Genomic DNA, 26,698 nt, shown 5'->3' on the forward strand with positions numbered 1-26,698 from the left:
GTGTGATGCCCCACCATACCTGGACATGACCAGTCTCTAATTCCTCTTAAAAACTATCTGCCCATGCCTGCTACCCTTGGGAATATCCCTTGCAGGTCCCTGGTGCAGAAGAGCGAGATGCTGAAAATCCATGAGTCCTCTCCAGCAGTCTCCTGGCATGAGGATGGCACTGGCTGAGGTGGTACCACCTCACTCACTCCCAGGGCTGGCATACCAAAGGTTGGGGAAAAATCCTTTCTATCTTCTGTGACCTTTTTGTTTTTGCCCTCTGAATTTAGGCACTTTAATCTCCTACAGATAGGAAATTACCCCCGAGCTGTGACTGGCTCGACACTGAGCCTCCAGCCCACCTCTGCAAAGAGCTGCTCTCCAGCATCTCCCGAAGCTGGAATCGGCTCCAGCACCCGCAATAAATCAGACAGGCTTTCATGGAGGCGATGTTCAGACTGTGTTAAAAGGTGGGATTTTTCTTCTGCTTTCCATCCCGAGGGCTGGGAGGAGAAACCAGATGTTGGAGGGCTTTCAGGAAAGGCAGGCTCTTGAGATGTCACATGTGAGCCATATGCACCAGCACCCACCCTCTCTTCCCTCCGGCAGCACTGGGGATGGGCAGCATCCCCCACACGACACCTGTACCAGTGTTATTACATTATCTGGGGCTTCAGGATCCCCTCCTGCTTCTGAGCCACCCCCTGCCCCAGCGGCTCCCAGGCCAGCTGCACGGCAGGCAGGGAGCTAGGATGGGTTGTTTGCTCCTGAATCAGACCCTCAGTGCAAAAGTGCTACAGGAGGGCAGAAAGGAAAGAGGGGGGACAGCTTGGGGGCTGTCAACAGGAAGAGTCGAGACAGCAGCATGAACAGTAAGTCTGGAGAGATGTGACTCCTCTTCCTCACCTTTCCCGCTCTGGGAAAGCCAACCCATACTCTTGGTGCCTTGCCCTAAATTCATGCCAGTTCTGCAGCCCTCGCAGCTCGGCGTGAAGCAGAAGCCCCAAAGGACAGTCAGCTTCACCACGGGGCGAGATCAGGACGTTTTGGAGACACATTTGTTGGAAGTAGCAGCTTGGCACTCGGATTGCTGGCAGCAGCTATGACCTGCGAGATTGCATCTCCGCCGTTGGCTTCACCCCCTGCCGCCGAGCGCTGCTACAAGATTCGCCTGTTTTAGGGTTCCCGATCAATATCGGATATTCTTACTTTGTCAGAAGCATGTTCAGGAAATGGGATCTCTCTTTCTCTCAAAAAAAAAAAGACAGGACCCTCCTTCCCCCTTCCCACACAAACGCAATCGCCGATATCGGGCTCAGATATCGCCACAATAAATCACAAGCTCCTTATCGAGCTCGCCTGTCTACTGCCCGAGAAGTTCTCCCATATACAAATCACAAGCCCAGATTAAAAAAAGCCCAGCTTGCCAAAACAAATATTCCTTTCAACTCTTATCCCATTTTTAACACGAACAAGTGTTTCGTCCTCAAGCAGGAGGATTTTAAAGCACCAAAAGCTTATGTTGCTGCAAACCAGTGCAGCTCACCCCAGGCAAAGAGATTCCTGAGAAAACCCCCAAGGTTTGAGGTTTGAAAACTCCTTTTCTTTGTCCTTGTTGTGTCCTTTCTGTCAGCATCACTCCAAACATGTTAGCCCCTCCTCTGTCAGCTCGGTGTGGGATAAGGAAGGAGTGAGGGGATGTTGGGGACTTTGCTGGGTATTTGCTTACAAGGTGTCTCCACGGCATTCAGGGATTTGGCTGGAGCCCGCTCCCGCCTGCAGCCGCAGCCAGGGCTTGTTAATGCGTTCAGTGATTGCATTTGGAAAAAATCAAGTGGTTAACCAGAGGAGGGGGAAAAAGCTTCAGGAATCAAAATCCAGAATGTTTTCAATTACGCCCGTCTGTTAGGACTGGAGAACAAATACAATCCCAACCCAAACACAAACCAAGCAGCTTTGTAAAAAAACACTGGTTGTAAATACACAGTAACCTCTTTGAGCGAGAAAGGAATTTGCTTTAAGGCCACAAAAGATAGAAAGCAAATGTGGAAGGACAGCAGAACACAAGTTATTCCTAGACAGGTCAGCTGTGCAGGCATGCTGCTTCCCTAGCATCCTCTTGGGGAAAAAAAAACAACACAGGCATGACAGCGCTGACACCCAGAGCGAAAGCAAACACGTGCGCGGTGTGGAGGGAGCACCGGGAGGAGCGGCAGCCTACCTGGAAGAACCCGGGCGGGATGGGGCCCCCGGGCATCCCGTCATTCGGGGGAATGTTTCCAAGCACGGGACTCGGGGCAGCAGCTGCACTCTGCGGGGAACAAAACCAGGGCAAACATGGTCAGAGTTATGACAAAAGCACATCAAAAATGCCACCTCTCCTGCCACATCATACTGAGTCCATCTGCCTTGTATCTCTGGGGCCCTGAGCATCTTTCCCCCTGGAGGATGCTCACAGCTGGAGGGGCACCGGTCTCTGTGACTCACCCACGGAGGAGATGGCCACACAGAACCTGGAGATGATTCTAGGATTTGTTTATTCATTTATCCAGGCATTGAGTCTTGTTAATCCACCAAGGAGCCTCATCCAATGTGTCATTTTAGGCAGAAGCTGCTTGAAAGCTTTGAAAATGCTTCTCTCCTACCTCCCCGCCATGCTTGATGGTTTAGCCCTGTCCTTCCAAAATTATGCTTCCCTGACCTCACCAGCATGCCAAGACTTTATTATTCATTTCCAAATTCATTGCACTCAACCTGTGGAGTCACATTCCCCCTCCTGCCTCCCCAGAATGAGCCACCAGCACAGCTCCAGCCCCAAAAAGGTGGGACAGAGACAGACATGGGGTACCTGTACACCCCACTTGCTCCTCAGCATCCCTATTTGTATTTATTCACTTCTTCTGGGAAAGCACCAGCATTATGGGAAGCTCCCACTCTAATGGAAAATATAAGAAAAAGATCTTTCCCTAAAAGCCACTGCTGGTGACACACCCCTGTGGGGTTAGGAGCAGTACCTGTGCCATCCAAGTGCAGCCCAGTTTGCCACCACCAAGTGACCTCCATTCCCAGGGCAGTTATAAAGGCACCTCAGTGCTGTTAATTAGGTTTGGATCACTGAACTACTCCCTCCACCAATTTTTATGATGGACGTACCCACCTAAAACCATAGTGGAAAAATTTTCCACTGAGGAAATCCCATGAACAGATGGGGTACATGTGAGCCTGCTCAGGCTTGGTTTTACCCACTAAACTCCACGTCCCAACAGCAGCTGAGCCAGCCCCGGCTCCTGACCGCATCTGATGCAGCAACAACCACAAGATGTGAGCAGAGGGGGAAGCCAGGCTGTCAGAGCAGCCTGGAAAATTAAGGATTATTACTAAGGACTAAGGATTGCCATGATAGGATCCCCATGTTTGGTTGTCAATCTTGCTATTTCTGACCAGAAAGCCTTGCAGAGGCAGGGGAGCACCTGACTAATCATTGCCTTGTGCCTTCCCAGGGCATCCCTTGTGCCCCTCATCATGCTCTCCAGCAGGAGCTGGCGTGCAGGATGTGGGATGAAGGCCAGGACCATGCCGGATGAGTGGTTGGTTTTACCACCCCAGCACCTCAGAGCTGCAAGTGACACAGACAACAGCGGAGGCTGATTCCCCAGTAAGAGCCTCCCTTCATGAAATAACCAGTTCCCCCTGAGGCTACAGAGTCCTGCAACCCCAGGCACAGCCCACACCACACTCCCCCCGTGCCCCTGAACAAGGCATCCTGAGCAGCCTTTCCCCCATCAGCAGCAAAGGCCAGATCTGAGTGTTTTTACAGTTAATAAAAAAAAAAAGTCCTGGCAGGAAAAATAAGCCTGCCCATTCCAGGCTCTTTTTATACATCAGACGGCAGCAAAAATAGATGGGAGAGGGAGTGAACCCACTTCTCCCCCTCCCTCCATCCCCCCAAGTGGGTCAGCTATAAAAGTAAAACCAAATCTTAATCCAAGGCCATGAACATATTGCAGTTTCTCTGCAAAGCAGATGACGGTTCTTAATGCAAAAATATATAAGACCGAGCCCCAAACTGCAGCGAGCCCATTTGGAATTTCCTTTATTAAACCCTCTATCACGCAAAACGCTTCTCTCCCAAGGCGGCAAGCGCTGCAATAAAGCTGCCAAGGTGATATTTTATGGTTTCAAGAGATTTCCAGCACACTATAATCCTTTGCTTGGGGAATCTCCCAAAGCGAAATGGATCCCGAAGTGGTGGGGAGTGAGGAGGCACATGGATTTGGGGATCCAGGGGGAAAGAAAGGTGCTCCTCTCCTCCCGTCTGCAACAGGGAGCAGAGGGAGAAGGGCAGAGGAGCCAAAGAAAATCTTGAAGCAAATGCCCATTTTTCCACAAAACCACAGAGTATTTTTCTGTGTTAAACACCCTGAAACCTCACCTATGCCTTCGCGGCGTAAACGGGGATTTAAAGTTCCTCACACATGTGGCGCTTGGCAGAACTCGGTAATTAAAAACCCGCAAGTGCCCTGAGCATATTGTAGGATGGGAGCCAAATTGGTCAGCCCTTGATGAATGATTTACAAGGCTGCAAAGTGACATTTTATTTCTTTTTTTATTCCCCTCCCCATCACCGCTGCTAAGGTAAACACCGAGGCACCTTTAGCCCTGTGAAGCGATGGGAATGCAGCCGTGGCTGGAGCAGCTCTGTAGAACACTTGGGCGTGCCAGAAATGAAAGAAAAAAGGGGAAAAAAGACAGCAGGAACAACTTTTCCAAACCTTAAGGGTGAGCACCCAAACCCTAAGGGTCAGCGCCCAAACCCAAGGGCTATCCAGCACACATTTCCAGGACTTTTTTGGCCACGCAACTCCTCCCACATGGTTTATATTCACCATTTTGTCCCAGAAACTCTTTTTAGGGACTCTTAGTTTTAGTTTGCTTTCAAAAGCTCTTTCCTTAGGTGAATTATCTAAAACCCATTGAGTCTCCCCGGTGCAGATACAATGTGCAGTTGCCACAGAAGCTGGCCAAAAGGGGCATGGAACTGCTGTGCCACCACGTCCAAGCTGGTACTGAACCAGAAGCACATCAGCCACATGAAGGTCCCCATTGGCATGTGATACCCTGAATTTCCTTCCACCAAAGCACATGGAAACCACCGCCAGAAATGAGCCAGGACAGCTCTGGCAATGCTGGCACGCCAGCTCATTTGCCTTTCGTAAGATGGCAAATTTTCTCCACGTTGGAAATCAATATATATGTGTTCCTGGGGCGCACATGTATAGCTATATACACAAACACACATATGTATTTTTAATTCCCTGCCACATACGTTGGTATTTTTCCTCTTTTTTTGGTGGAAGCCAGCGGAATGATGACAATCTGGATCACCGTGTTTCGCTTCCAAACCAAAGCTCTCAGTTAACACACCGGCCTGGTACGCCAGCAGATGCCGTCTAAGCCTTTAAATCGCACACTAATTGCACTAATTGAGCTAACAGTCTCTGTTTCGTCTCCCTACCCTGAGTCAACCAGCATCTTCTGGTACTGCTGTAGAGATCCAAGCTGTTGACTGTAGTGTTATTTTGTCAGCCATTAAACGATTCATCAGAGTCATTAATTGATTTATTACCGCTGCCTGCGAGTATAGCTTTGCAAATAAAGAAGGATGGAGGTCAGGAGGCAATAGAAATCGGACAAAACAGCACAGCCAGGAGCTGGGCACTTGAATTATCGACAGGAGCCCGCTTGCGCAGGACCGCTGGCATCAGGTTATGGAGGAAAAAAAAGGGAAAAAAGGAAAAGATGTGCTGCAAAGCCGGTTAGGGTCTTCAGCTGCAATCTATGCAGGATGTAAAAGGGCTATTAAAACCATCTTGTTTTCTTAACCCAATCCTTCAGGAGAAACCAGGTTATTCCGCTGTATTAACTGTGCTGAAGAGCAGCAGGGAAGAGGCACTGGCGTGGCTGCCTCACGCAGCTCCCCGGCCTCTGGCGCATCCCCACCAGCACTTTGGTGTCACCCACATTTGCTTTCCCAGGCCGGCTGAGCCGGGAACACAACTCACCTCCGCTGTCCCACAGCCCTGGGAGGAGCTGCGGTCCGGTGCTTTTATTTATTTACTTTCTTTACTGCAGGGTTTAGGGCTTTGCTGGGCGTGAGGGCTTGCTGCGAGCAGGGTGCGGCGAGCCGTTTCCTGCCCCCCGCCCTGCCGCATGCTCGGCCCCAAAGCAGCCGTGAGGCATCACCGAGGCCCCACGAGGGTTTTGGGGGCTGAATTTAGAAACCAGAGCAGGTGGGTTGAAATCACCGTCACCACCAGAACGTTGCTGCTCCCAGCCCCCAGCTCCAGGGTACCCGCCTAATAAAAGGCAGTACCCTACAAGAGAGGGCTTGGGAAGCTAAGGAACTTTCTGGATGTGCTGTCCACACAGAGGGCTGCTGCAAGGGATTCTTCCTCCTAATCCCCATTGCTGGACATTGAAGAGCAGCTTGAAGGTGGGCTAAGGCACTGCACCCCATCCTGCAGGGCTCTCAGTGTAATGGTGAGACAATGGTGGCAATGGTGGCCAAACCTCAGCTCACCACCTACCCAAAAACCTGCCATGCTTCACCAACACAAGCAATGGTTAACAGAAACCATCTATGAAAACTAGGTTCCAACTGGTGGTAGTAACTCTGCCATTAAATTCAAGCTGGTGTCCCCACTGCATGCTCTAGGAGACCATCTTGCCCCAGCATCCCATGCTGGCTTTCACCAAACACTTAATTTTAATAAAAACAACCTGCCAACAGTGGTGCAAGGTGCTGCCAGGCAACGGAGAGGGTGCTCCATTCGTGGGAAGCACCACCAGCACTGGCTGCTCGGCCAGCCACAGCCTCCATCAACCTAGCAGTGAGATGGGAAGAGCAAAAACACCTTCATGGCACAGACCTAGAACCAAACTAAGGGTGGCTGGGTATTTCCTTTTTGAGCTCCAGCTGGTTTTGCCCTCTCTCTCCTCTCCAGAAGAGAGGATTTTGGCTGCATCTCACACCTCGCAGCCACTATGGGAGCAGCTGCCTTGGGTAGGAGCACGCGGGGGTGCTCAGGACATGCTGGTGATCTGGTATCTATCTGTCTCCTTTGATTTTATTTTTTTGCCTAGAGCACAGGCTTTGGAGCCTAAAGAAGAAACCAGCGTGCGGGTCAGGACTTAAGCAGGCTGCGTAAACAGGTAATACGGAATTTAATTGGACTCCAGTTAAGCCTTTTCATCTCGTTAAAGCTGCCTTCATCTTATATAGTCAGGTTTTAAATTTAATAATAGAACCCTCCCACACCTCAGAGTAACCCGATTAACACCACAGAGGACGACATGCCGACCGCTTCCTCCGGACCCAGCCCTCAGATCCTCTCCCACATCAGCCCCCTCCGCGGGTCGGTGCCAGCGCCTGTGTTGCATCAACGTGCACCAAAATAAATAGAACACCAGCCTGCTGCAGGTTCTGAGAGTGCAACTGCCAGCCCACGTGCCAGCAGCAGGCACCCACTGTGGCACCCACTTCAAAACCACGGCACCTGCAGAGCCTCTCGGGTGGGCTCAGCGTGTTTTTGGGGCACGCTGTGCTTGCCAGCTGGGGTATGCCACACTCCATCCTGCTTCCTCCAGTGCAAGCCACTTGGCTGGATGCTCCAGAAGACAAAACAAACCAGTTTTGGTTTATTTTAGGGTAAGAGGAGGTAAAAGAACATTGGGATGAAGCTTTGTGCATTTGCCAGATACAAAAAAAACCTCCAAAACAGATTAAATGGGCTCATAGCAGTATCACCAAACCACCCAAAAGCCATCACGGTGTTCCCACACAACATCATGCTGTCCATACAGGTTCAGCTTAATTATACTTCTGCAACACCACAAGCTTTTTGTGCTTATTTTAAATCCATCACCTGTGAGCCACCTGGCACACAAAGCTCCAGCATACACCCTGGTCGGGAACAGCCACGCTCAGCCACTTTTTCCCTCTCCTTTACGGAGAAAGAAACAACCCCCAGCCCCGTATTTTCCTTGAGCCTTAAAAAAAAAACATTAAAAAAAGGCACAACAGTTGAATGGTGTTTCAAGCTAATACGGGTTTTTTTGTTGGTTTTTTTTCCCCCCTCCCTTGTAAAGGATAATCTGAGACAGCAGCTCCGGCCACGAAACAATAGGATTTTAATCTCTTAAGTCGGCGTCCCCCTTATCCCCGGGAAGGAAACCCCTTCAGTCATTTACAAGTTTGTAAATAAGGCTCTTGGTAGCATCTCGCGGACATCTGCTCCGCCAGCCCGCCAGCGTTCCTGCTAACATTTACAAACATCCTTCCACAAACACCCAGCGCGCTCTGCTGAGCTGGCTTTCTCTAAATATATCCCAAGGAAATAACTTGGCAGGGCTGCAAAAATTTCACAGCGACCGAATTAAAGGGGGGGTGGAGAGTGGGGGGGGATAAGCATGGGAGGTGTAAAACAGACTAAACGCAGTCAGGCTCCGTTTTGCACACGCGTGTGTACAGGGAGGTTTACAAAGGGAAACTTGTGGGAAGTGAAGCCGGGCTTGCTGGAAGTGCTTCCCCTGACTCAGGAAGGGTTTTGCAGAGGACAGCACTCCAGGGCTTCACACCATGTGGTGGGCGTATAGATTCACCCCAACCCTGCTATTTAGGGATGCTTTGCCATGGGCAGCCCAGAGTGCCCCCTTATCCCTGGCTTGGAGTGAAGGTGAAGCCGATGGTCCTGGCCTTCCCACTGCCAGCATCTTGCCCGGCACAAGATCCAGGTCCAGCTACACCTTAAAACCAGTGTATGAACCCTCCCCACTGCCAAACAGCTTAAATGGATCCCACACAATTAGCACCCCGGAAAATGCTGTAAATACACAGGTATTAATTACTATCAATTCTCCTCTAATAATTCCAGCAACAGACAGGCCAGGCTCTTTTCCAGCAATCAATACCATCCATTTCAGGGTCTACCTGCCAAAAAAGTGATATAAAATAATTATATAAAATTTTCATTAGGTAATGCAATTGCTTAGGACTATTAATCTACTGCTCATCTATCAGTGTGGGATGCTCAGCTCTGTGAGGGCCACCCGGCAGCTCCTTGCACTAACAACCCGCACTCCCTTCTGCACTGGACACTCCGTGGCTCCACTGAAACTTGCTCCTGATGTACCCACACAAGACTTTATGGAAAGCACACAGATTAATTTCAGATTTTAAAAAACATCACAATTTTTAAAACCAAGAGGGAAATGATCCCAGCAAGCAAAGCTGCTGGGAGAGGTGATTTCCTGGAGTTTGCTACAAAGTTGTCGTAGTTAAGCTCCACAGGACTTTACTCCCAGTGATGTCCCTTGCTCCATGCTGCAGTTTCTGGGGTGCAACTACGTGGGACTGCATGGCTAGACGCTCAGTGGCACGTGCACCAGCTCACCTTCCATCCTTCCCTTAAGCATCAGAGCTAAAATCAAGTCCTCTCTCCTACCAGACTTTGAAAAGATCATATTAAGGAAAATACTGCCTCCCTCTCAAAAAACTAGTAATAATGTGGTGATGAGGTGCAGGGGAGGCTGCTGATGTTGGCAGCTGGACTTCTGCTTCCCAGCGCCTGCTCCTCTCTGCTCCTCTGCCTTCTTCCAGATTGAAACTGCCAAGTGCGTTTTGGAAGGGGTTGTAAGAAAAGCTAGATTTAAACTGGTAATCTAATTCAAGAAGGAAAAATAATAATAATAACCCGTGACTTTAGAAAAACGCCACGCCACTGCACCACGTGCATTTGAAGAAAACTAGTTTTAACTTGTCCAAAGGATTTACTGACAACTAACGAGGATATTGCCAATCCCATTGGAAAAACACCTCAAAGGCATCCAGAGTCCGGCAGCAATTTCCCCATTAAAGATGGGTGCAGATTACAAATATATTTTTCAAATTTCACCCCCCCCCCCCCCCCAAATTCTTGCCACCTTGTGTTTCAGCCGGTTGATGTCATCGGTTGCTCTTTGCAATCAAAAACAACACAAAACAAGCTGTGAGTTTGCTTGGGCAGTCAGCGATGCCTGGTAACTAACCCTCATCAGAACCCAGGGAAGGGGGTGAGACCCCCTTTCCCGGCAACTGCCTTTGCAGTGCAGCAGGAAACACCGTGACCTCCCTGGAAAAACATCCTTTTCCATTGTCTGGGCAGTTGGATGCTGTGGGATGGAGCACTGACACCCCAGCACAGCATCCAGCACTTCCCACCCCCAATCCATGCGGAGAAGACCAGGCCCTGGCTCTACCCCACAGGAAAACACCCTGGCTTTCTCCATCCTCTCCCGCCGCAGGGAAAGAGACGAGAGAATTAATGCAAATACTCCCATTCTTGTCGTGCACTTGAATGCCAAAATATCCCATTTGCTTAAGCCTATTTTACTGCGAGCAGCTGCCCCGGTATTATTCCCCGACACCAAAGGCAAAGGGCAAAAGAAGTTGGTCTGGAGCAGGTGAACACCATCTGCCCGTCCCTGACAAGATGCTCGTGGCCACCATCTTCGTGTAATAACACAAAGCCTGTTTGAACGCCTGCGAAAGGTTACGGCGGTGCTTTTTGAGCAGTGCCGTAACCTTTCGTGGGCGTTCAGGCGGGTTTTGTGTACCTACGGAGGCGGCCAAGCATCCAGCCCCGCTCGCAGCAGCCCCTGATGGATTTGCCTGCTGATCTGTGAAAGTTTTTCCACAGCGAGCCCTTGAAAAAGGAAATAATTAAAAAAAAAAAAAAGAAAAGAAAAAAGAAAAAAAAATCCCCTTCTCTAACAAAGCAGCAGGCTAACAAAAAAAAGAAATCACCATTTTTAATAAAGGTGGCTCTGTTGATGTTTGAGGGTGCTTTGTAGCACCTTCTCTGCACAGCATCTTCCATGAAAAATGCTGTTGGAAGAGTGGAAATGCCTTAAACTGAGGCGGAGGTGGCAGCTGAACTTAACTAAGGGCTGTGACTTGCTGCACGGGGACAAAGTCCGGCACATCCTATAAACCCTGGAGAGGTGGATGGGGAGGAAGGCGGTGGACTTTGCACAGGAGCAGCCGGCACTGCTATGGCCAGACCCAGGGCAGCCCTTCAGAGCCCTAAATTAACTGGGATGGATGGACTCAGTGCCGATTTGAGGACTGCTGTATTCAGCAGCAGTGATGGCTATGGGCTTTTGTCCTTGCCACCACCCAAGGAACACCCATCCTACAGGACCCACCCTCCTGGGAGCACTGCCATGACTAACCCTCCATGTTTCTGCACCCTTGATTCATCCCAAGAAGCCCGTATGGAAATCCTTCATGAGGCTGCAGCTGTGCTCTGAGAGCCAACCCAGCCCTCGATGAGCCATTGCTGGGACAGCAACACCGGAGCACCATGAGGAAAGCTGCTGGCAAACCCCAATCCCAAGCAAGATGGGTTTTGCGACTGAGTGATGATGGAGAAAAGCCATCATGCCTTGGCATGATTCCCATGATTTCCAGGGTGATGTTTGAAAAACGGTGAAAATATTCTTTCTGCCCTTCCTGCAGACCTTTTGACTGACATCCTGCCTAGGAAAGGAGCCACAAAACGTCTCACATGCTGGCATCCCTGCAGCGTTTTGGTGTGGAGCTATGGAGCTGTAGTGCATCCTGCATCCCTGCAGTGTTTCACTGCCCAGTTTGGAGCTGCAGAGCACCCTGCGTCCCCACATCCCACAGCAGCAGCAGTTGGCCACCACCAAGGTCACAACACATGTGACTTCCCAAGTGCTGTATCCCGGGCTCACCCATCCCTGGGGAGCGGGTTTGTCCAAGCATCACTGCTACTCTTTCCAGGCAAGCTGAAAGCCTGAGCAAACAGCTCAGGTTGGAAACACACCGAGCGCAAGGGAAGGTGCAACATGTGGGTGTGAGGCGGTGGCAGGAGGAAAATCCCAGCTTTCCTCACCACCTGCCAGCACAGGATCCCGGCCCAGGCCTCGCTTTACCCCAGCAGCACCGAGACTGAGCTGTGACTCCAGGGGCACAGACAAACCTCAAGCAGCGCTAATCATCCCCAGAACTCATCTTTGCGCATCTGCCAGGGGTCAGAGATGAGGACTTTTGGGGAGGGGGGATTGCAGCAACTTTCCCCTCCTCTCCACTCATCTAATCCTCCAGGCTAATCCCTTCCAGCCATATGGAGCCCTCACATCCCAAATCTGCTCCCGGGCTGCCCCTTCGCACCCTCCATGCCCCTGGGAGTAATGCTTTGGACCTCAAAAGTGGTGTATGAGTGGGGAAAGGGTGTGATCCCCCCCTCCAGACCCCTGAGAGATCCCCCAACCACTGCACACACAGGGTTTCTAATGAAAATTCGTATTAAAACACTCGAAATCTAGATAAGGACAGCCCCATGTCTGTTCCCTTCCCTTTTTCAACAGTAGGGTTTATTGCAGTTATTTGTAGGTGCTGCCCCCCAAAAACAGTGTTTCCTAGGTCTGGTAATTGCTCAAGGCATTTCAAAATTAATAGAGCAGCTAGAGCAAAGGACAGGAGGAGTAAATCTGACGTAAGCCACTGTGTAATTCAGTGTTGTTCCCAAGAACTGGTGGCTTTCTCCACTGCCAAAAAAAAGCCAGGGGCTAGCTTGGAGGGGGCGCAGATCTCCCCTGGTAGGCTGGGATTTCTTGGGAGGGGGAGGGTGAACGGGAAGAGGCATTTTAACCATTTCAGCGTGTTCTGGAGGAGAAGAGGTGCACATCCATGGGATGAGATGGAATTCAACACACCAGCTCGCCTCCTGCTCTGCTTCCTCTCGCCTGCCTTTACCTGGGGATCAGAAACACCACTCCGAAGTGGCCCCACGTTTTATTTACCTTACTACGAGCTCTCTGCATTGCTTTGGTGTCGCTGGCACTGGTGATCCAGGCACAGCTGAGCTGCAGCACTTCCCCGTGGAAAAGTCCCCCTGGGGTTGCACAACTGACAAGGTGCACATTGGGATAGGGGAGGATTTCTGATAAAAATACGGGTTTTTAAAAAATCACCGTTTTTTTGCACAGAGCAGTTTGGTTAGATGCGACTCCAAGCCACGTTACCCTAAAAGCTTACAAAACAATAATTATTTCTCTTCTAAGAGCACCTCTCCCTGTCAAAACACAGTGGTTAATACAAACCCCCCATTTATGAACTGGGAGCTTTTTGAAGCTGGCTCTGGAGGGACCCTATAAAACCAGCGTGCAAACCCCTGCCCCCTGACCCAGCAATAAACTGGTACGTGAGGCAGGAAAACTTAAAGTCTGGAGACCAAGGGAAAAAAAAAAAGAGCCCCAGGCTTTCAGACAGCAGAGAGGGGGAGGGAGCGATGTGAGAGCGCTGAGCATCACTGCAAGGTCTTGTTTAGACTGGCAGTGCTGGGAAAAACCTGGCTACAGAGCCGGTGAGCGGAGTTCAAGGGATGGACCGGGATGAGGAGTGGAGGGAGCACAGGCATGGTGGTCATGGCCGTGAATTGCTGGTGGAAACTTCCTGATAGGCTTTTTCTCTTTTGTTTGTTTCACATCCACCATTTGATATCCATAGGTAAGAACAGCTCCTTCACTCCCCACAGTCAGGGCTGCTCTTTCAACACCCCAACACAAACCCAGGCACGGGCTGGCAGGTTGACACCAGTGGCATGGCCCCCACAGCACCCTCCTCTCCAAGGTGACATTCCTACAAGCACCAGGTTGTGATGCTGACCCTCCTCAATCCCCAAAGCTGGGCATCCCAAAACCTTCCAGTTTTGAGAGCTGCTGCCCCTCACCTCCCTGAGAGCAGAACACCTCCAAACCCCACAGACCCTAAGCTCCCCAAAAGGCAGAGGATGGCCCATGGCATTCCAGTTAGCTTTTCTAGGTCTGAGCACAGGCTGGAGAGAACCCCCCTCCCCTGCCCACCCATCCTACAGCACCCCACAGATTCCTGAGTACTGGCGAAGCTCCAGGGCTCTTCGGGGTTTCTCCCTCCCCTTGTCCTGGTGGGACAGGGTACCCACCGTAGCAACCCCCAGCACCCACCAGGCTTTCAGTGGGCAATGGCCTCTCCTGGGAAAACTCTTCCCAGCTGCAGCATGGAAATGACATGAGGGACGAGGGGCCTTTGTGCAGGCAGCACCCTGCTAAGCTGCACAAAGCTGGGAGCAGGGGGGTTCAAAGGCTCCTGGTGCAGGGAAGGGGCCCCTCCATCTTCCCCCCTCCCCGGGCACCGGCTTTTGTATCGCCTTGGCCGGATTCGTTAACTCCCCTGCCGGAGCTGGCTGGGGCCTCCTCCGCCTGCAATCCCTGCGGATTTTACCTCAGGGCAAGAGCAAGGGGGGGAGAAAAGGGGGGGCAGCCCAGTGCCTTAAAAGAGCCTGGTAAAAACAACAGACTGCAGTTGGGGGATAGATACACGATGGCTTTAAAAAAGCACACCGCCGAGGAGAGTTTGATGGCTCTGCCAAAAGGAAAGAAGTGTCTTCCCACTTGCAAACAAGAGTTAATTATAGAAAAAAAGGCCCAGGAAAGTGTTAAAACCATCTGTGCCATGAGGAAGAGGCTGGGGCTGGGCGGGTGAAGGCAGCAGCGCTGACAGCTGCTGTGTACAGGCAGCCTGGACCGCTCCCCCGGCGCCGCACCGTGCCCTGCCATCCTCCTGCCCTGCCATCCTTGCTGTGACATCCTCCCACCCTTGCCATTCTTGCCCTGCCATCCTTGTCATGCCATCCTCCCGCCCTGCCGTTCCTGCTGTGCCATCCTTGTCACACCGTTCTCCTGCTCTGCCATCCTTGATGTGCCATCCTCCTGCACTGCCCTCCTTGTCGTGCCATCCTTACCATGCCATCCTTGCCACGCTACCCTTGCTGTGCCATCATCCCTAACAAGCCACAGGTCCTATCTGCCCTAGTATGTACTGTGGATCCCCAGCAGGATCCCCCCAGCAGCCTCCCTCCTGCAGGGATGCACAGGGCAGGAGCTCCAGGTTCATCAGGAAAAGGCACCACCAACCCCCAAAAGTAGCCTGGATGGCACAAAAGGGACATTCCTGGGATGCACAGTGCAGCCTTGCCAGGAGACCTACTCTAAATATGTCCCACTGAGGCATCACACTGGTACACCCCATGAGAGAGACCTCTAGGCACCCGTTTTCACCCCAAATCCTAGAGAAACATGGCCCAAGTGATGATGCCAAGCGCCCTGCACTGCCTCCACCATGTCCTCGGCAGGGCAGAGGATGGACATGCCTCCTGCTGTGGGAAGGACGGAATCCACAGGAGGCCAGACCAGCCCGCAGGGCTGCACACAGCGCCTGACCCTGCAGCCGGATCCCAACCGCTTCACAAATATTTACCTAGCTGGTTTTTAAACAAACCCCAAATGCCAGAGAGTTTAAAGTCCATGTCCTAAACAGCTCCTGCCTTGCTCTTGCCTGCCCTCGGGTCCCCAGCCGCCTGCCTGGGGAGCCTCCAAGCCCCTGCATGCTGCCCCGACCCCCAGGTTTAAGGAAACTGTAGGCAGCAGGCTCCTGCCTGGTCAGGCAGCTGGGCTGGAGGCAACACTTATACCTCTGATTTTATTAGGGACATTCAGGCTGGATGATGCCTGAACATGCAACCAGTGCATTTCAGAGGAGCCCTCATGCAGAGGAGCTTCCATATAGATTCACTGCAGAAAATAATTAGCCATAATTAAGGGTTTCTGGTTTATGGCTCCAACAATTGTTTAAACAGCAGAGCCCTGTTCAAATTAAGTTCAGGACTCACCAATTAATATTTCTTTACCCCGCTATGGTTTAGTTTCAAACTTCTGCTTGGAGAGCAGCCTGGGCTGCACAGATCAGGGCCAGAGCTGCTACTCCTGCGAGCAGGCAAAGGATCTGCACAGTTGGGCCTGGCCCCAAAATCACTTTATTTTGAAGCAAAAACCTGTGATGGGAAGAAGGAATGGAAGGATAAAACTGACGGGCGCTGGAGAACATGACAGTGGACGAAGAGCAAGAAGGTGCTGCCAGTTTGTAGATGGCTCTGAGACGTGACACAGCACCAATGTCCATGGCACAGACGGATCAGCTGGAATCTTGGCTCACCAAGTCTGAGTTTGAGGCAGTTTCAGGCTCTTCTATGTAGCAACTACCCACCAGGCCAGCCCCCGCCCCACCTGCGGCGCTCCCTCCCTATGGACAACATATGGCACGTTTCACCTCATTAGAGACATAACTAGCAGAAATAATACCCAAGTCTTCACACAAAATCTGAACTAGTGCACTAGAACAGGCTCCTCAGCATCGAGGTTTTTGGTGTGTCCCACCAAATCCTGTTCCAAAATCCAGCTGTGGATGCCGTAGCCTGCTTGTCCTCCACACCACCAGCCTGGGCAATATCAACTGGGCAAAGCAGAGTTAAATGTGGAGATCAATATTCATATCAAGGCAGCTTCTGAGAGGTTTCAGTTGGTTAAGTAGCCTCGAGATTTTGGCTGAGAAAGGCAGTGCTGCTGACGTGGCCGTAGGTGCATGCCGGGGTCATCTATACAGTTGTGATCTCCGGAGGAAGTTGCTGATGAGAGGGAATCATAGAATCACTGATGTCAGAAAAGACCTCTAAGAACATCGAGTCCAGCCATTCCCTCAGCACTGCCAAGCCCACCGCTGAACCACATCCCTGAGGGCCACGTCTACACGGCTTTTAAATCCCTCCAGGGATGGTGGCTCCATCCCTGCCCTGGGCAGCCTGTTCCAAGGTTGGACAAGCTTTTCAGTGAAGAAATTTTTCCTAATATCCAATCTAAGCCTCCTCTGGTGCAACTTGAGGTCATTTCCTCTCATCCTGCCTATTCCAGCAGTCCCGGGCTGCTGGGATAGGATGCAGGAACCCCTCATGGGTGGAAGCCTGCAAGCAACCTCCACAACACATACATTAAAACTTTACTTTTTTCCACTTTTTAATTAACACCAGCCCTCTGTTAGCAATGGTGAAGGGGTGTGCCACCATCCACCATGACGCACCATGCTGTGATGCAGTCCCACCACTCTGGACCAGGTAAAGGACAAGAAAAGAGGAGCCCATACAGTGGCCTGCTAGGAGTTTTGTCCCCAGCACGGTGAGGACATCACATGAGGATGCTGGCCCTCAGCCTGGTTAGCTTCTCCTCTCCAAGGAAGATCCTGAAGCCACCTCAGGGCCACCAAGGAAAGCACAGATGATGCTGCAAATCAGTAAAACTCTTTCCACTGTTTTCTTTGAGGAAAAAGGATGTTTTCCCCTGTGTCTGCTTCCTCCATCAGAAAAAACTTCAGAGAGTCCTGGGAGCAAAATCCCAATGCTGCTCTGTCACCCAAAAGGGCATCTTCATGGACATGTGGTGCCTGCCCAGAGGCACAAGCTGGGAGCACCACTCCTGCCAGCTGCGGGGTTTTTCCGAGTATGACCTAAGAGCACTGTGGGAAGCACGCACAGAAAACAGCCATATCATAAACCAACTCAACTTCATGACCTGAACGTTTTTAAGACACAGAAGGAGCCTTTGTACTGTGGCCATAACTGCAATATATCAGTTAGCCATCACTTCCACCAAGATCTAGTGCTCCAGATCTCACAGCAAATGCTGACTTAAAGACCCATATCAAATACATTATGATACCACTGTTTCCCGTTACCCACGCTGATGATTCAATTAATTTAAAAACAGCAGTGAAATTTAATTTCACCATTAACCCTGCAATCCCCAGCAAATGCCAGCTGGGAAGGCAGCAGCCACCTGCCCAACTTTGGATGGACCGGAGGGGTAGGAAGAGAGTGAAGGGGTAAAATACGAGGAAATACAGATGTAAGAAGTAAAATAGGGCAAGGCAGGATCTTTTCTAAACCCTCTGAAGGGCTTGAAAGTGTAGGAAAGTTTGCAGGAGACAGGACAGGAAGCAGATGAGGGGTTGCAGAGCAGCACCTGCAAAGGGTTTTGTTCACAACAGCCTCTTCCAGGAAAGGCTCACTCTCCTCCTTCCACCTCCTTCCATCAGCACCACTCAAATTCACAGGGTCCTGCCCAACTCCAAAGACAAACACCAAGCAGAGCACAAAATACACCAGCAGACACCCTCCAAAAGGGCAACCCCCGGAGCCTGCCCAGGCCTTGCCTTGGCTCCATCAGCAGGGCCAAGGGTTAACAGGAACCATCAAATAGAGCGCAAGCTGTTCTTTCATGGGGGTAAAAGGTTGCCCTTTCGAGATCTGCAGTGATGGTCTGCACGTAGGCTCAGGCCTCAGGTCAAGTGGGGTTCACCCGGGGCTTCAGCAGGCAGGCCAGCTCACCACGGAGGAACAGCACAGAAGGGACACAGCCGCCCGGCGAGCTTCCCTCCCCGACACGTGGCCGGAGAAGAATAGTTAGCCCAAGCAGAGCTCTCCCATCTGCTTTTGTTTTCCACTCTTCAGTCCTGGGCTCTGCTAAAGCCCCTGAAGTCACCGGGCATCTGTTCTCCTCCACCCATCGCAATCTGCCAGCCACCGCCGCTCTGACAGCCATCCATCACGCCGTAATACGCTGACCACGAGACCCAGTGGGACATCATTTTCAAGTCAAATGCAGCAGTGAGCATAAAATAAAGCATCGCCTTGGTTTGTTGGTTCCCCCCCCCCCGCCCCTTCCTGACGATCCCGCAGCTGCAGCAAGGGATTCGGTATGCAACAAAAGTGAGGGGGGGGAAAAAGGCACAGGAAAATGGCAATTCTACTCTTCTGAGTCATAACAATTATGACGTTGTGATAAGAAACGTTTTCTATGAATTTTTAAGTACCAGTAATCTTGTTTTGCAATTGTCCCCCGGGAACAAGGCGACAGATTGAATGGGGCTGACAGTTATTTCCATCCTGACGAACGTGGCTCCGACGCGCCGTCTCCTCCCTCCAAACTTCCCGGCCCCACGCTCAGCCCACCACTCCAGCTTGTTTGGTGCAAGCAACGTGGAGCTGGCTTGGCCACTGGTGTGACTGAGGACATCCCCAAACACCCTCTGAAACTGTCCCCCTGGCTCCAAACCCTGAGCACATACTCTTCTGTGCACCAGTAGAGCAGAGCTGCCCTCCAACAGCACACACAGGGAGGAGATGCACCCATGAAGCCCCTTTTCCTCGGACACACAGCCATGCCCTCAGGAAACCTTCAGCTGTGAGCTACGAGGTGAGTTGAGCATCTTGGTTCCCCCTGATCCTGACACAGCAAACAGCCTTGGAGGTCCAGGGAAGATGGGGATCAACAGCGAAAGCGCTGCTCGACGTTTCACTACTTGAGATTCCAAAATTTTCATCACCACTCTAAAACTCTGCAGATTTATTTTACTGATACAGGAGAGAAGGCGGCAGGAAACACCTTTTTGTTCGAGTCTTTCAGACTGGGAACAAAACCAGCTCCTTTTACCTCTTTTGTAAAATGAGCACCGTCATCAGAATCAGTGCCGAGGAGCGAATTTGTTTTGCAGAGGATCAAATAAATAATGGATGACGAAGGAAAGCTGCCATGGCGAGACTGCTCGGGAGATGCTCTGCTCTAGGCAGCCTTTCCTGAAACGCTCCTAACAGATCCTCACACTGGCTCCTGCTCCAGCAATGCTCCCCAAACACAGGTACCAAGGGGTGCACTGGCCAAAGTGACACCCTCCAAGACATCAGTGACTCATGGCTGTTGTCTTTGGCAACCTGTACCTATGAAGGGAATGTGTTTAATTGCTGCCAGGCAAGGACAGAGATGCGGGATGTGCTCCTGCAAACCCAGGGCGCTGTGTGGGCCCTGGGAGCAGCCTGGCACAGAGCAGCACCCCTACTGGAAAACACGGCTTGCTGTCCTCCAGCGCTGGCCATTCTCAGCCACCAGCCTGTCAGTAAGTCTCAATCAATCCTTTCAGTAAGCTGGGGTTTTTTTTAAAAAAAGCAAATACTAAGTTTCTGCTTCCCTCCAAGCAGTCACCCCATGCCTCTCCCACCTCCACCCTGGAACGGCTCTGTGCCACTACACCAGCTCCCAGCAAGAGCAGGGATGATGCCACATGCCCATCTACAAGGGAAGCCTGGGCCTTCAGTGCTCTACAGCCAGGAGACATTAAAATCAGCCTGTCAATTTACATGCAAATTTATTTTAGATGCGACAGAGGGCTTACAAAAGAAGGTGTACTAGATGCTGTTTGCTTCTGCTAAGGCTGTTGTGATTTGGCTCCCAAGGGTACTAGATGGGTGAGCTTGAGGGGTAGGTGCTGGGATGCAGAGGCTTTCACCTCTGGATCAGTCTCAGGCTGAAACCCAACTCCACAAGGACCAAAAACCCTCAGTGTGAGGGCAGTGCAAGCTGCTGCTGGTGCAGCAGTGCAAGCACAGAAGCATGCCCACCACTGCTGCCCCTCTGCCTGGCAAATCCTCTTTGGTATGATTCCACCTTGGTAAGATTCTCCCCAGCATCCTTTGTCTTCTGCTTTGTTTTCCTTCCCTGAGCCCGGGGAAGCCTTCCTCCTGTCCTCCTCTTCCTCCTGTCCTCCTCCCCTCCTCCCTGTCCCCACCACCACCGCCCCAGGGCCAGGCTGCTGCACCCGGCAGGTCCTGGGGCGGTTTCTCAGAAAGCGCAACCGTTTCTGCAGAAAGTTTGGCAGTCTGGGCCAATGGCATGCGTTTCTTTAATCAACTCAAATGGCATTTTCTGCAGATAAGTCTCCCACTCTTGGCCGCCAAGAAAAAGCCAGTCGGACGGCAGCAAGGAAAAAAAAACCCCAACACAACCCCCACCCCCCCCACAGAGGCTGCAAAGTCACCGCACAAGCTCGCGGGGTGATTATTTATAGCCTTTCCCTCTGCAAAAGCCAAAAATAATTGTTCCAGCCCAATTAATGAATTTCTGAACGCTGGGATCAGGGGTAGCCACCGAAGAGCACCGCTCTGAGCTACTTGCAGTGTACTGGGCTCTGGGATAATGTATTCAAGAAGGGGGAAAACTTATTGTGCAGGAGTAACTGCAGCCAGAGAAGAGAGGAGTGAGAACATGAACACAGCAGCCCTGCAGACCCCAAGGTCAGTGGGGAAGGAGGGGGAGGAGGTGCTCCAGGCACGGGAGCAGAGATTCCCCTGCAGCCTGTGGTGCAGACCATGGTGAGGCAGCTCTGCCCCTGCAGCCCACGGTCATGGTGGAGCTGAGATCTACCTGCAGCCCATGGGGAACTCCACACAGGAGCAGGGGGATGCCCAAAGGAGGATGTGACCCCATGGAAGGGACCCACGCTGGAGCAGTTTGTGAACTGGAGGCCAGGGGAAGGACCCGTGTTGGAGAATTTTGTGGAGGACGGTCTCTTGTGGGAGGAGCCCCATGCTGGAGGAGAGGAAGACTGGGAGGAGTCTTTCCCCCGAAGAGGAAGGAGCAGCAGAAACAGCTGTGATGAACTGACCACAGCCCCCATTCCCTGTCCCTCTTCACTGCTGGCAGGAAGGAGGGAGAGAAAAGCAGGAGTGAAGTTGGGCTTGGAAAGAAAGCAGGGGTAGGGGGAAGGTATTTTAAGATTTAGTTTGTATTTCTCATTATCCTTTTCTGATTTGATTGGCAATAAATTAAATTAAGTTTTATTTGAGTCAGTTTGGCCTGTGATGGTAGCTGGTGAGTGATGCTTCCCTGTCCTTATCCGACCCATGAGCCTTTCGTGGTACTTTCTCTCCCCGTCCAGCTGAGGAGTGACAGAGTGGCTTTGGGGGTCACCTGGCACCCAGGTGGGGTCAGCCCACCACCCGCAAGTGGCACCTGGTGAGGTGGGATGGTTGAAGGCTGTGGGTGTCCCCAGAGAACTGTGGGCATGGAAGTGCTTCCTGGATGCCAGGGTTTGGTGAGGAGGACGTGTCTTACGAACTCATCTCCACGGGGTTGAGCTGGAGCTCCCAAGAGGCTCCCCACTAAAGGGCTGGGCTCTAACATGGTTTCGCTACAGCCAGCGCTGAACCCCAGAAACCCCTGTGAAGGTCTGACCATGGTCACCAGCTGGGAGCAAGTACGGGAAAACACTGAGTTGGGATCCTTCCACCCTGTCCCAAAGCCCAGCAAGACCTTCTGCAGCCTCCTCCTCAGGCACCTTCCCCAGACATTTCTGCCCTCCCTCAGCTTCCCATTTCTCCTCACAAGCCCTCTGGTTTTGTTTGGAGAGCGTTATTCCTTCTCCACAGGCTCAACCTACTCACGCCACCACTACCTTTTCTATCACCAGGAGAAGAGGAGCAACTGCATTTGCATGGGAAGAGAGGGGTGGAAAGCACTAGGCATCCTCCCCAGGTTCCCAAGCTCTGCAAGCAAACCTTCTCTAACATAAAAAAAAGATTACATTGTCCTGGTTTTGGCTGGGATAGAGTTAATTTTCTTCCTAGTAGCTGGTACAGCGCTGTGTTATGGATTCAGTATGAGAACAACGTTGATAACACACTGGTGTTTTTGCTGTTGCTAAGTAGTGCTTACTCCAAGTCAAGGACTTTTCAGCTTCCCATGGTCTGCCAGTGAGGAGGTGCACAAGAAACCAGGAGGGAGAATGGCCAGGAGAGCTGACACAAACTGGTCAAAGGGATATTCCACACCAGAGAATGTCATGTCCAGTATATAAACTGGGGGGATTTGGCCAGGAAGCACAATTGGTGCTTGGGGACAGGCTGGGCATTAGTCAGTGGGTGGTGAGGAATTATACAGCACATCAGTTATCTTTTTTAGGTTTTACTTCTTTCTATAATGTCTCTTTTCACTCCTATTACTGTATTTTATTTCAATTATTAAAATGCTCTTATCTCAATCCATGGGTTTTACTTTCCCCTCTCGCCCCTCCCATTCTCCTCCCCATCCCACCGGGGGAGAGGTGTGAACAAAATGTGTGGTACTTAACGTGGTTTAATCCCAACCAGCAAATCATATATATACCCCATACACATGGCATGTGTGACAAGCATCCATAGACCAAAACTGCTGCTGGTGGAGCCAAGCCAACAGGGTAGTTCAGGTAGACAGTTCTGACTGTCCTTGCAGTCAAAACTAATCCCCCAGGTTGCATATCACACATCCTGGGAATATTCATCTCTTGGCTACCCCCTAAACAAGCTAACCACTCACAACCCAGCATGAGCCACAGGCACAGCTGCTGAGGACATGGGTTGCCTTCGCAGGTTGAAAGCCTGGGTTCCCTCTGCACCCCACCTCTGTCTGTTGGCTTGACCCACTGGTAAGTCTTAAAAAAAATAGCAGTTTTGTAAAAACAGGTAAAGCAGAGAGAAACCCAACTGCTCTGCGGGCTCCAGCTGAAGAGCCAGCAGAGGAACTCCTGTGGGAACCCGGAGACGCTCCCATAGCAAACCCACAAATAAGACACATTTCTTTCTTTTTAGAGAGAGCATATACTTTTTCCTTATTGGGGAAGGAGTTTTCCTTTGGTATCCCCCTTGGGAGGAGCAGATGTGTCCTGCTGAGCTGCTCTCATGACAGCAAACACCCGAGGTCCCCATGAGATGCACCCTACGCTACAGAGCGCCCTGTGCCAGCACGTGCTTCCAACTCAGGCACCCAGCTGAGCTACAGATGCCTAAAACCACCAAAAGCCTGCCCGTTCCCTTCCACACCACTCATCCCACCCCACAACCATCTTCACCCTGGCACGACCCACAGCGGGAGAGGCACGTATCCTCCTGGCGATCTGCATCCATGGGACACCTCCGAGCAGCACGAGCTGGGGCTAGAGCATGCCAGCGTGGGCTTCAAACTGAGCTAGAGGACCCCGAGTGGGAGGAATGTGGGGCAGGGGGACCCTATCTTTACCCCTGCAAAGCGCTGCCCCCCCTTCCCGCGAGGCTGCGCCGGCTCCAGCCGCTCCCGCGATCCAAGCGGAGCAGATGGCACGCGCAACACTTACGGCTTCACTTTCCAGCCGCCATCGCAGAGCTGCTTCTCAGCAGGGCGGAGGCGGGGGGGAGACGGCTTTTTTTTTTTTTTTAATATATTTTCCCTGGGAATTTTGATTTTCTTTGGGGGAAAAAAAAAAACAAACCAACCCCATGTATAATCCTGTGCTTGAGCCCCAGGAGCCCCTGGCAGCAGAGCACAGCGCTCCGTGCACGGACGGTGCGCGCTGGCTGATTGGCAGCCTGTCCGTCTGTCCGTGCCTGGGGACCCAGCTGACCGCCCGAAATCCCCGCCGAGAGGGACAAATCCTGGAAAGCCTCACAAAGCAGAGATAGGGGAAAAAAAAAAAAAAAAAGGGATGAAGTGATCGAAAAAAGGGCTTTCTAGGGATTCTGCTGGCTTGCCTGGATTTCCTCCCTTTGCCTCCCTCCAGCCTTTGCCTCTGAGTGGAGAAGACCCAGAGAGAAAGCTGAGCTGTTTCAGCTCCCTGGGACATTGGTCCTCCTGCTGTCTCCACCAGATAAGATGGAGCAAGGGAGATGCTGTCCCAGCCGGGGTGATGACAGACTCTGGGGCCATTTACCAGCTTGGGGATCAGACATGGGGTCCGGTGTCACTACACACCACGGTCCTCTCATCCTACTCCAATGGCTCAAACCAGGTTTTCTACTTCCCAGTGGAAGCCAACACCTCAAATGAGGCTGGGAAACCATAAATCTGGGCATCGCAGACACCAGATTGCTTTCAGCAGCCGCGCTCTGCACAGAGCTCGGCGATAAGTAACAAAAAGTCTGCGCTTTGCACCGCTGATTTCTTGTCTGGGGATGCATAAAACCTGGAGATGACAGATCAGCACCTCGATCCAAGAGCATCCCCGCGCTCGCTCTGCCGTAGAGGCGGGTAAACAAAGGCGGCTCTCCCCGGCGTCCGCAGGCAGCTGCCACTGACGCCGTGGAGTAGTGGGAGGGGGGAAAAACAAAAGAGGTCTGCACGCTGGGATCTGTGGGAATGGGATGCCCCTGGTGCTGTCCTGGCCCTTTTATTCCACTGGTACCCAGAGGGAGCTTGGCCCCAGCCCTTTGGACACCTTCGTTCCCTCAGGGTCTCCTTGCCCAGCCATCCCGGCTGGGTGCCAAGGGCAGAGTCACACTCCATAACCACTCAGGATCTAGCAAGCGAGAAAACATCCTGGGTTTGGGCACAGAGAGTGGCTTGGCCATCCTGGCAAAGAGCTCAGTGATGATTTGGACCTGGATGCAACAGTTCTGTGCAAATGGGCACTATCAGGTGTGACGACCATCCATTCGAATCCCATGCGGGACTGTGCAGGCAGAAGTTTGGGCCCTCATCTGATGGTGCACAGAGATTTAGTGAGGCCAAATATTTGGCAGGGAAGTTTTGTGATGCAGTTTCTTAATTTAGATGGCTCCACTACTGGCAAGGACAAGTGGGTGGTCACCAGTGCTTTCCACAGGGTGGTCACTACAGCAAGGGAAAAGGGACAGTGCTGGGAAATGCCAACCTGAGGATGTTTCCAAGAAAAAAAAATAGAAGGCAGCCATGGCTGTGGCACTGAAACGCCCAGGTCTTGGTCTATCCATCCATGGGCATGTGCTGGTTGTGCCACTTGGCCCAGTGAGCCCAGAGGAGCCTAAAGCAGCTGGAAAAATGCTGCCACACTCCTCCCAAAGCCCACCAACCTTCCCCAAAACACTGGCTGGATGCTGTATCTCAACTCCATCACCTTTTCCAACCACTATGCTTCCCTGTTCGTGCCCCATCTGTTTGTTGAAGCGCCACAGAGCCCAAAACACAGTGTCTGGAAGTGCCAATGAGCATACCTTTAGCTCTGGGGCCACATGAATTCATTTCCCCAAGCCACCACGGCAAATCCTTTCAAAGCAGGAAAGGCAAGGTAGGAAACCATCTTTACAATCCTACAGTTGAATAATTATCACCTGGGCTGCGGGAAGCCCTCTCCCCCTTTCTGAGCAAGAGCTCCCAGGACCCACCAGCGCCCAGGGAGGGGACTGTGCTGCTGGCCCCTCCAGGGCTTTGCCAAGGAATGCCGGGGGCGGCAGCGGGGGGGAGCAGCGGCGGTGGAGGCGCTGGGAAGGGAACCAGCTGGAGAGCCGCAGCCTCATGAAATAATGAAATGCCAAACCAACCCCTGCATCTTCCACAGTCTCTCAGGTCACCTACCAGATTAGGAGGCCTGTTGCTAAGGCAACCATATCTTGCAAGTGCTAGCTGAACTTCCCCATCGGTTTTAACCCTTTAAGGAGCAAAAAAAAAAAAAAAAAAAACAAACCTTCTAAGAAATATATATAAAAATAAAATGAAGGGGTAATGCTGATGATGCAACGCACAGGAGACCAGCGCAGGCAAAGGGGGGGCAGCTGGGAAGGGGAAGCAAAGGGAAGGCGCCCCAGCAGCCACCTCCTGCGCGGTGCACGCCGTGCTGGCTCCCTTCCAGGCAGCTAATAAAATTATTCGGCATCCGCACACGCACGCAAGACCCAGCAAACTTTCGATGCGCCTGGCACGGCACCAGGGGAGTGAAAAAAAAATATATATAAGCCCCCCCTCAAAAAAGGCAACAAAAAGTCAGGTTATACGTATGAAATGGGGGCAAACAAAGCAAAAATGGAACTTTTTTTTCTTTGCCTTTTTTTTCCTCTGGTGGCCTCGCAGTCGCTGGGCAAACCCTGATGCCTCGGCAAGCAGCCGGCAGCCCGGCGCCGCACGGGAGGGGACAGATGGCCGGCGCAGCGACATCGGGATGGAGACGATGGGCACCCGTGGCCACCCC

At 51.8% G+C, this 26,698-nt stretch overlaps 1 protein-coding gene across 2 annotated transcripts in view; it reads right to left on the bottom strand.

Moving 5' to 3' along the window:
* SSBP3 (single stranded DNA binding protein 3) overlaps positions 1-26,698 on the bottom strand; it is a 55,684-nt gene that overhangs the window by 16,739 nt on the left and 12,247 nt on the right. For both annotated transcript variants that reach the window (XM_042030755.1, XM_042030754.1), the window contains exon 5: positions 2,210-2,299. In XM_042030755.1, coding sequence (XP_041886689.1) covers positions 2,210-2,299 — 90 coding nt within the window. The remainder of the gene's footprint in view (positions 1-2,209; positions 2,300-26,698) is intronic.

Source organism: Corvus kubaryi, unplaced genomic scaffold (assembly GCF_017639235.1).
Source record: "Corvus kubaryi isolate FWS band 111438036 unplaced genomic scaffold, C.kubaryi_AGA036_p1.0 37334, whole genome shotgun sequence".
Taxonomy (NCBI): Eukaryota; Metazoa; Chordata; class Aves; order Passeriformes; family Corvidae; genus Corvus; species Corvus kubaryi.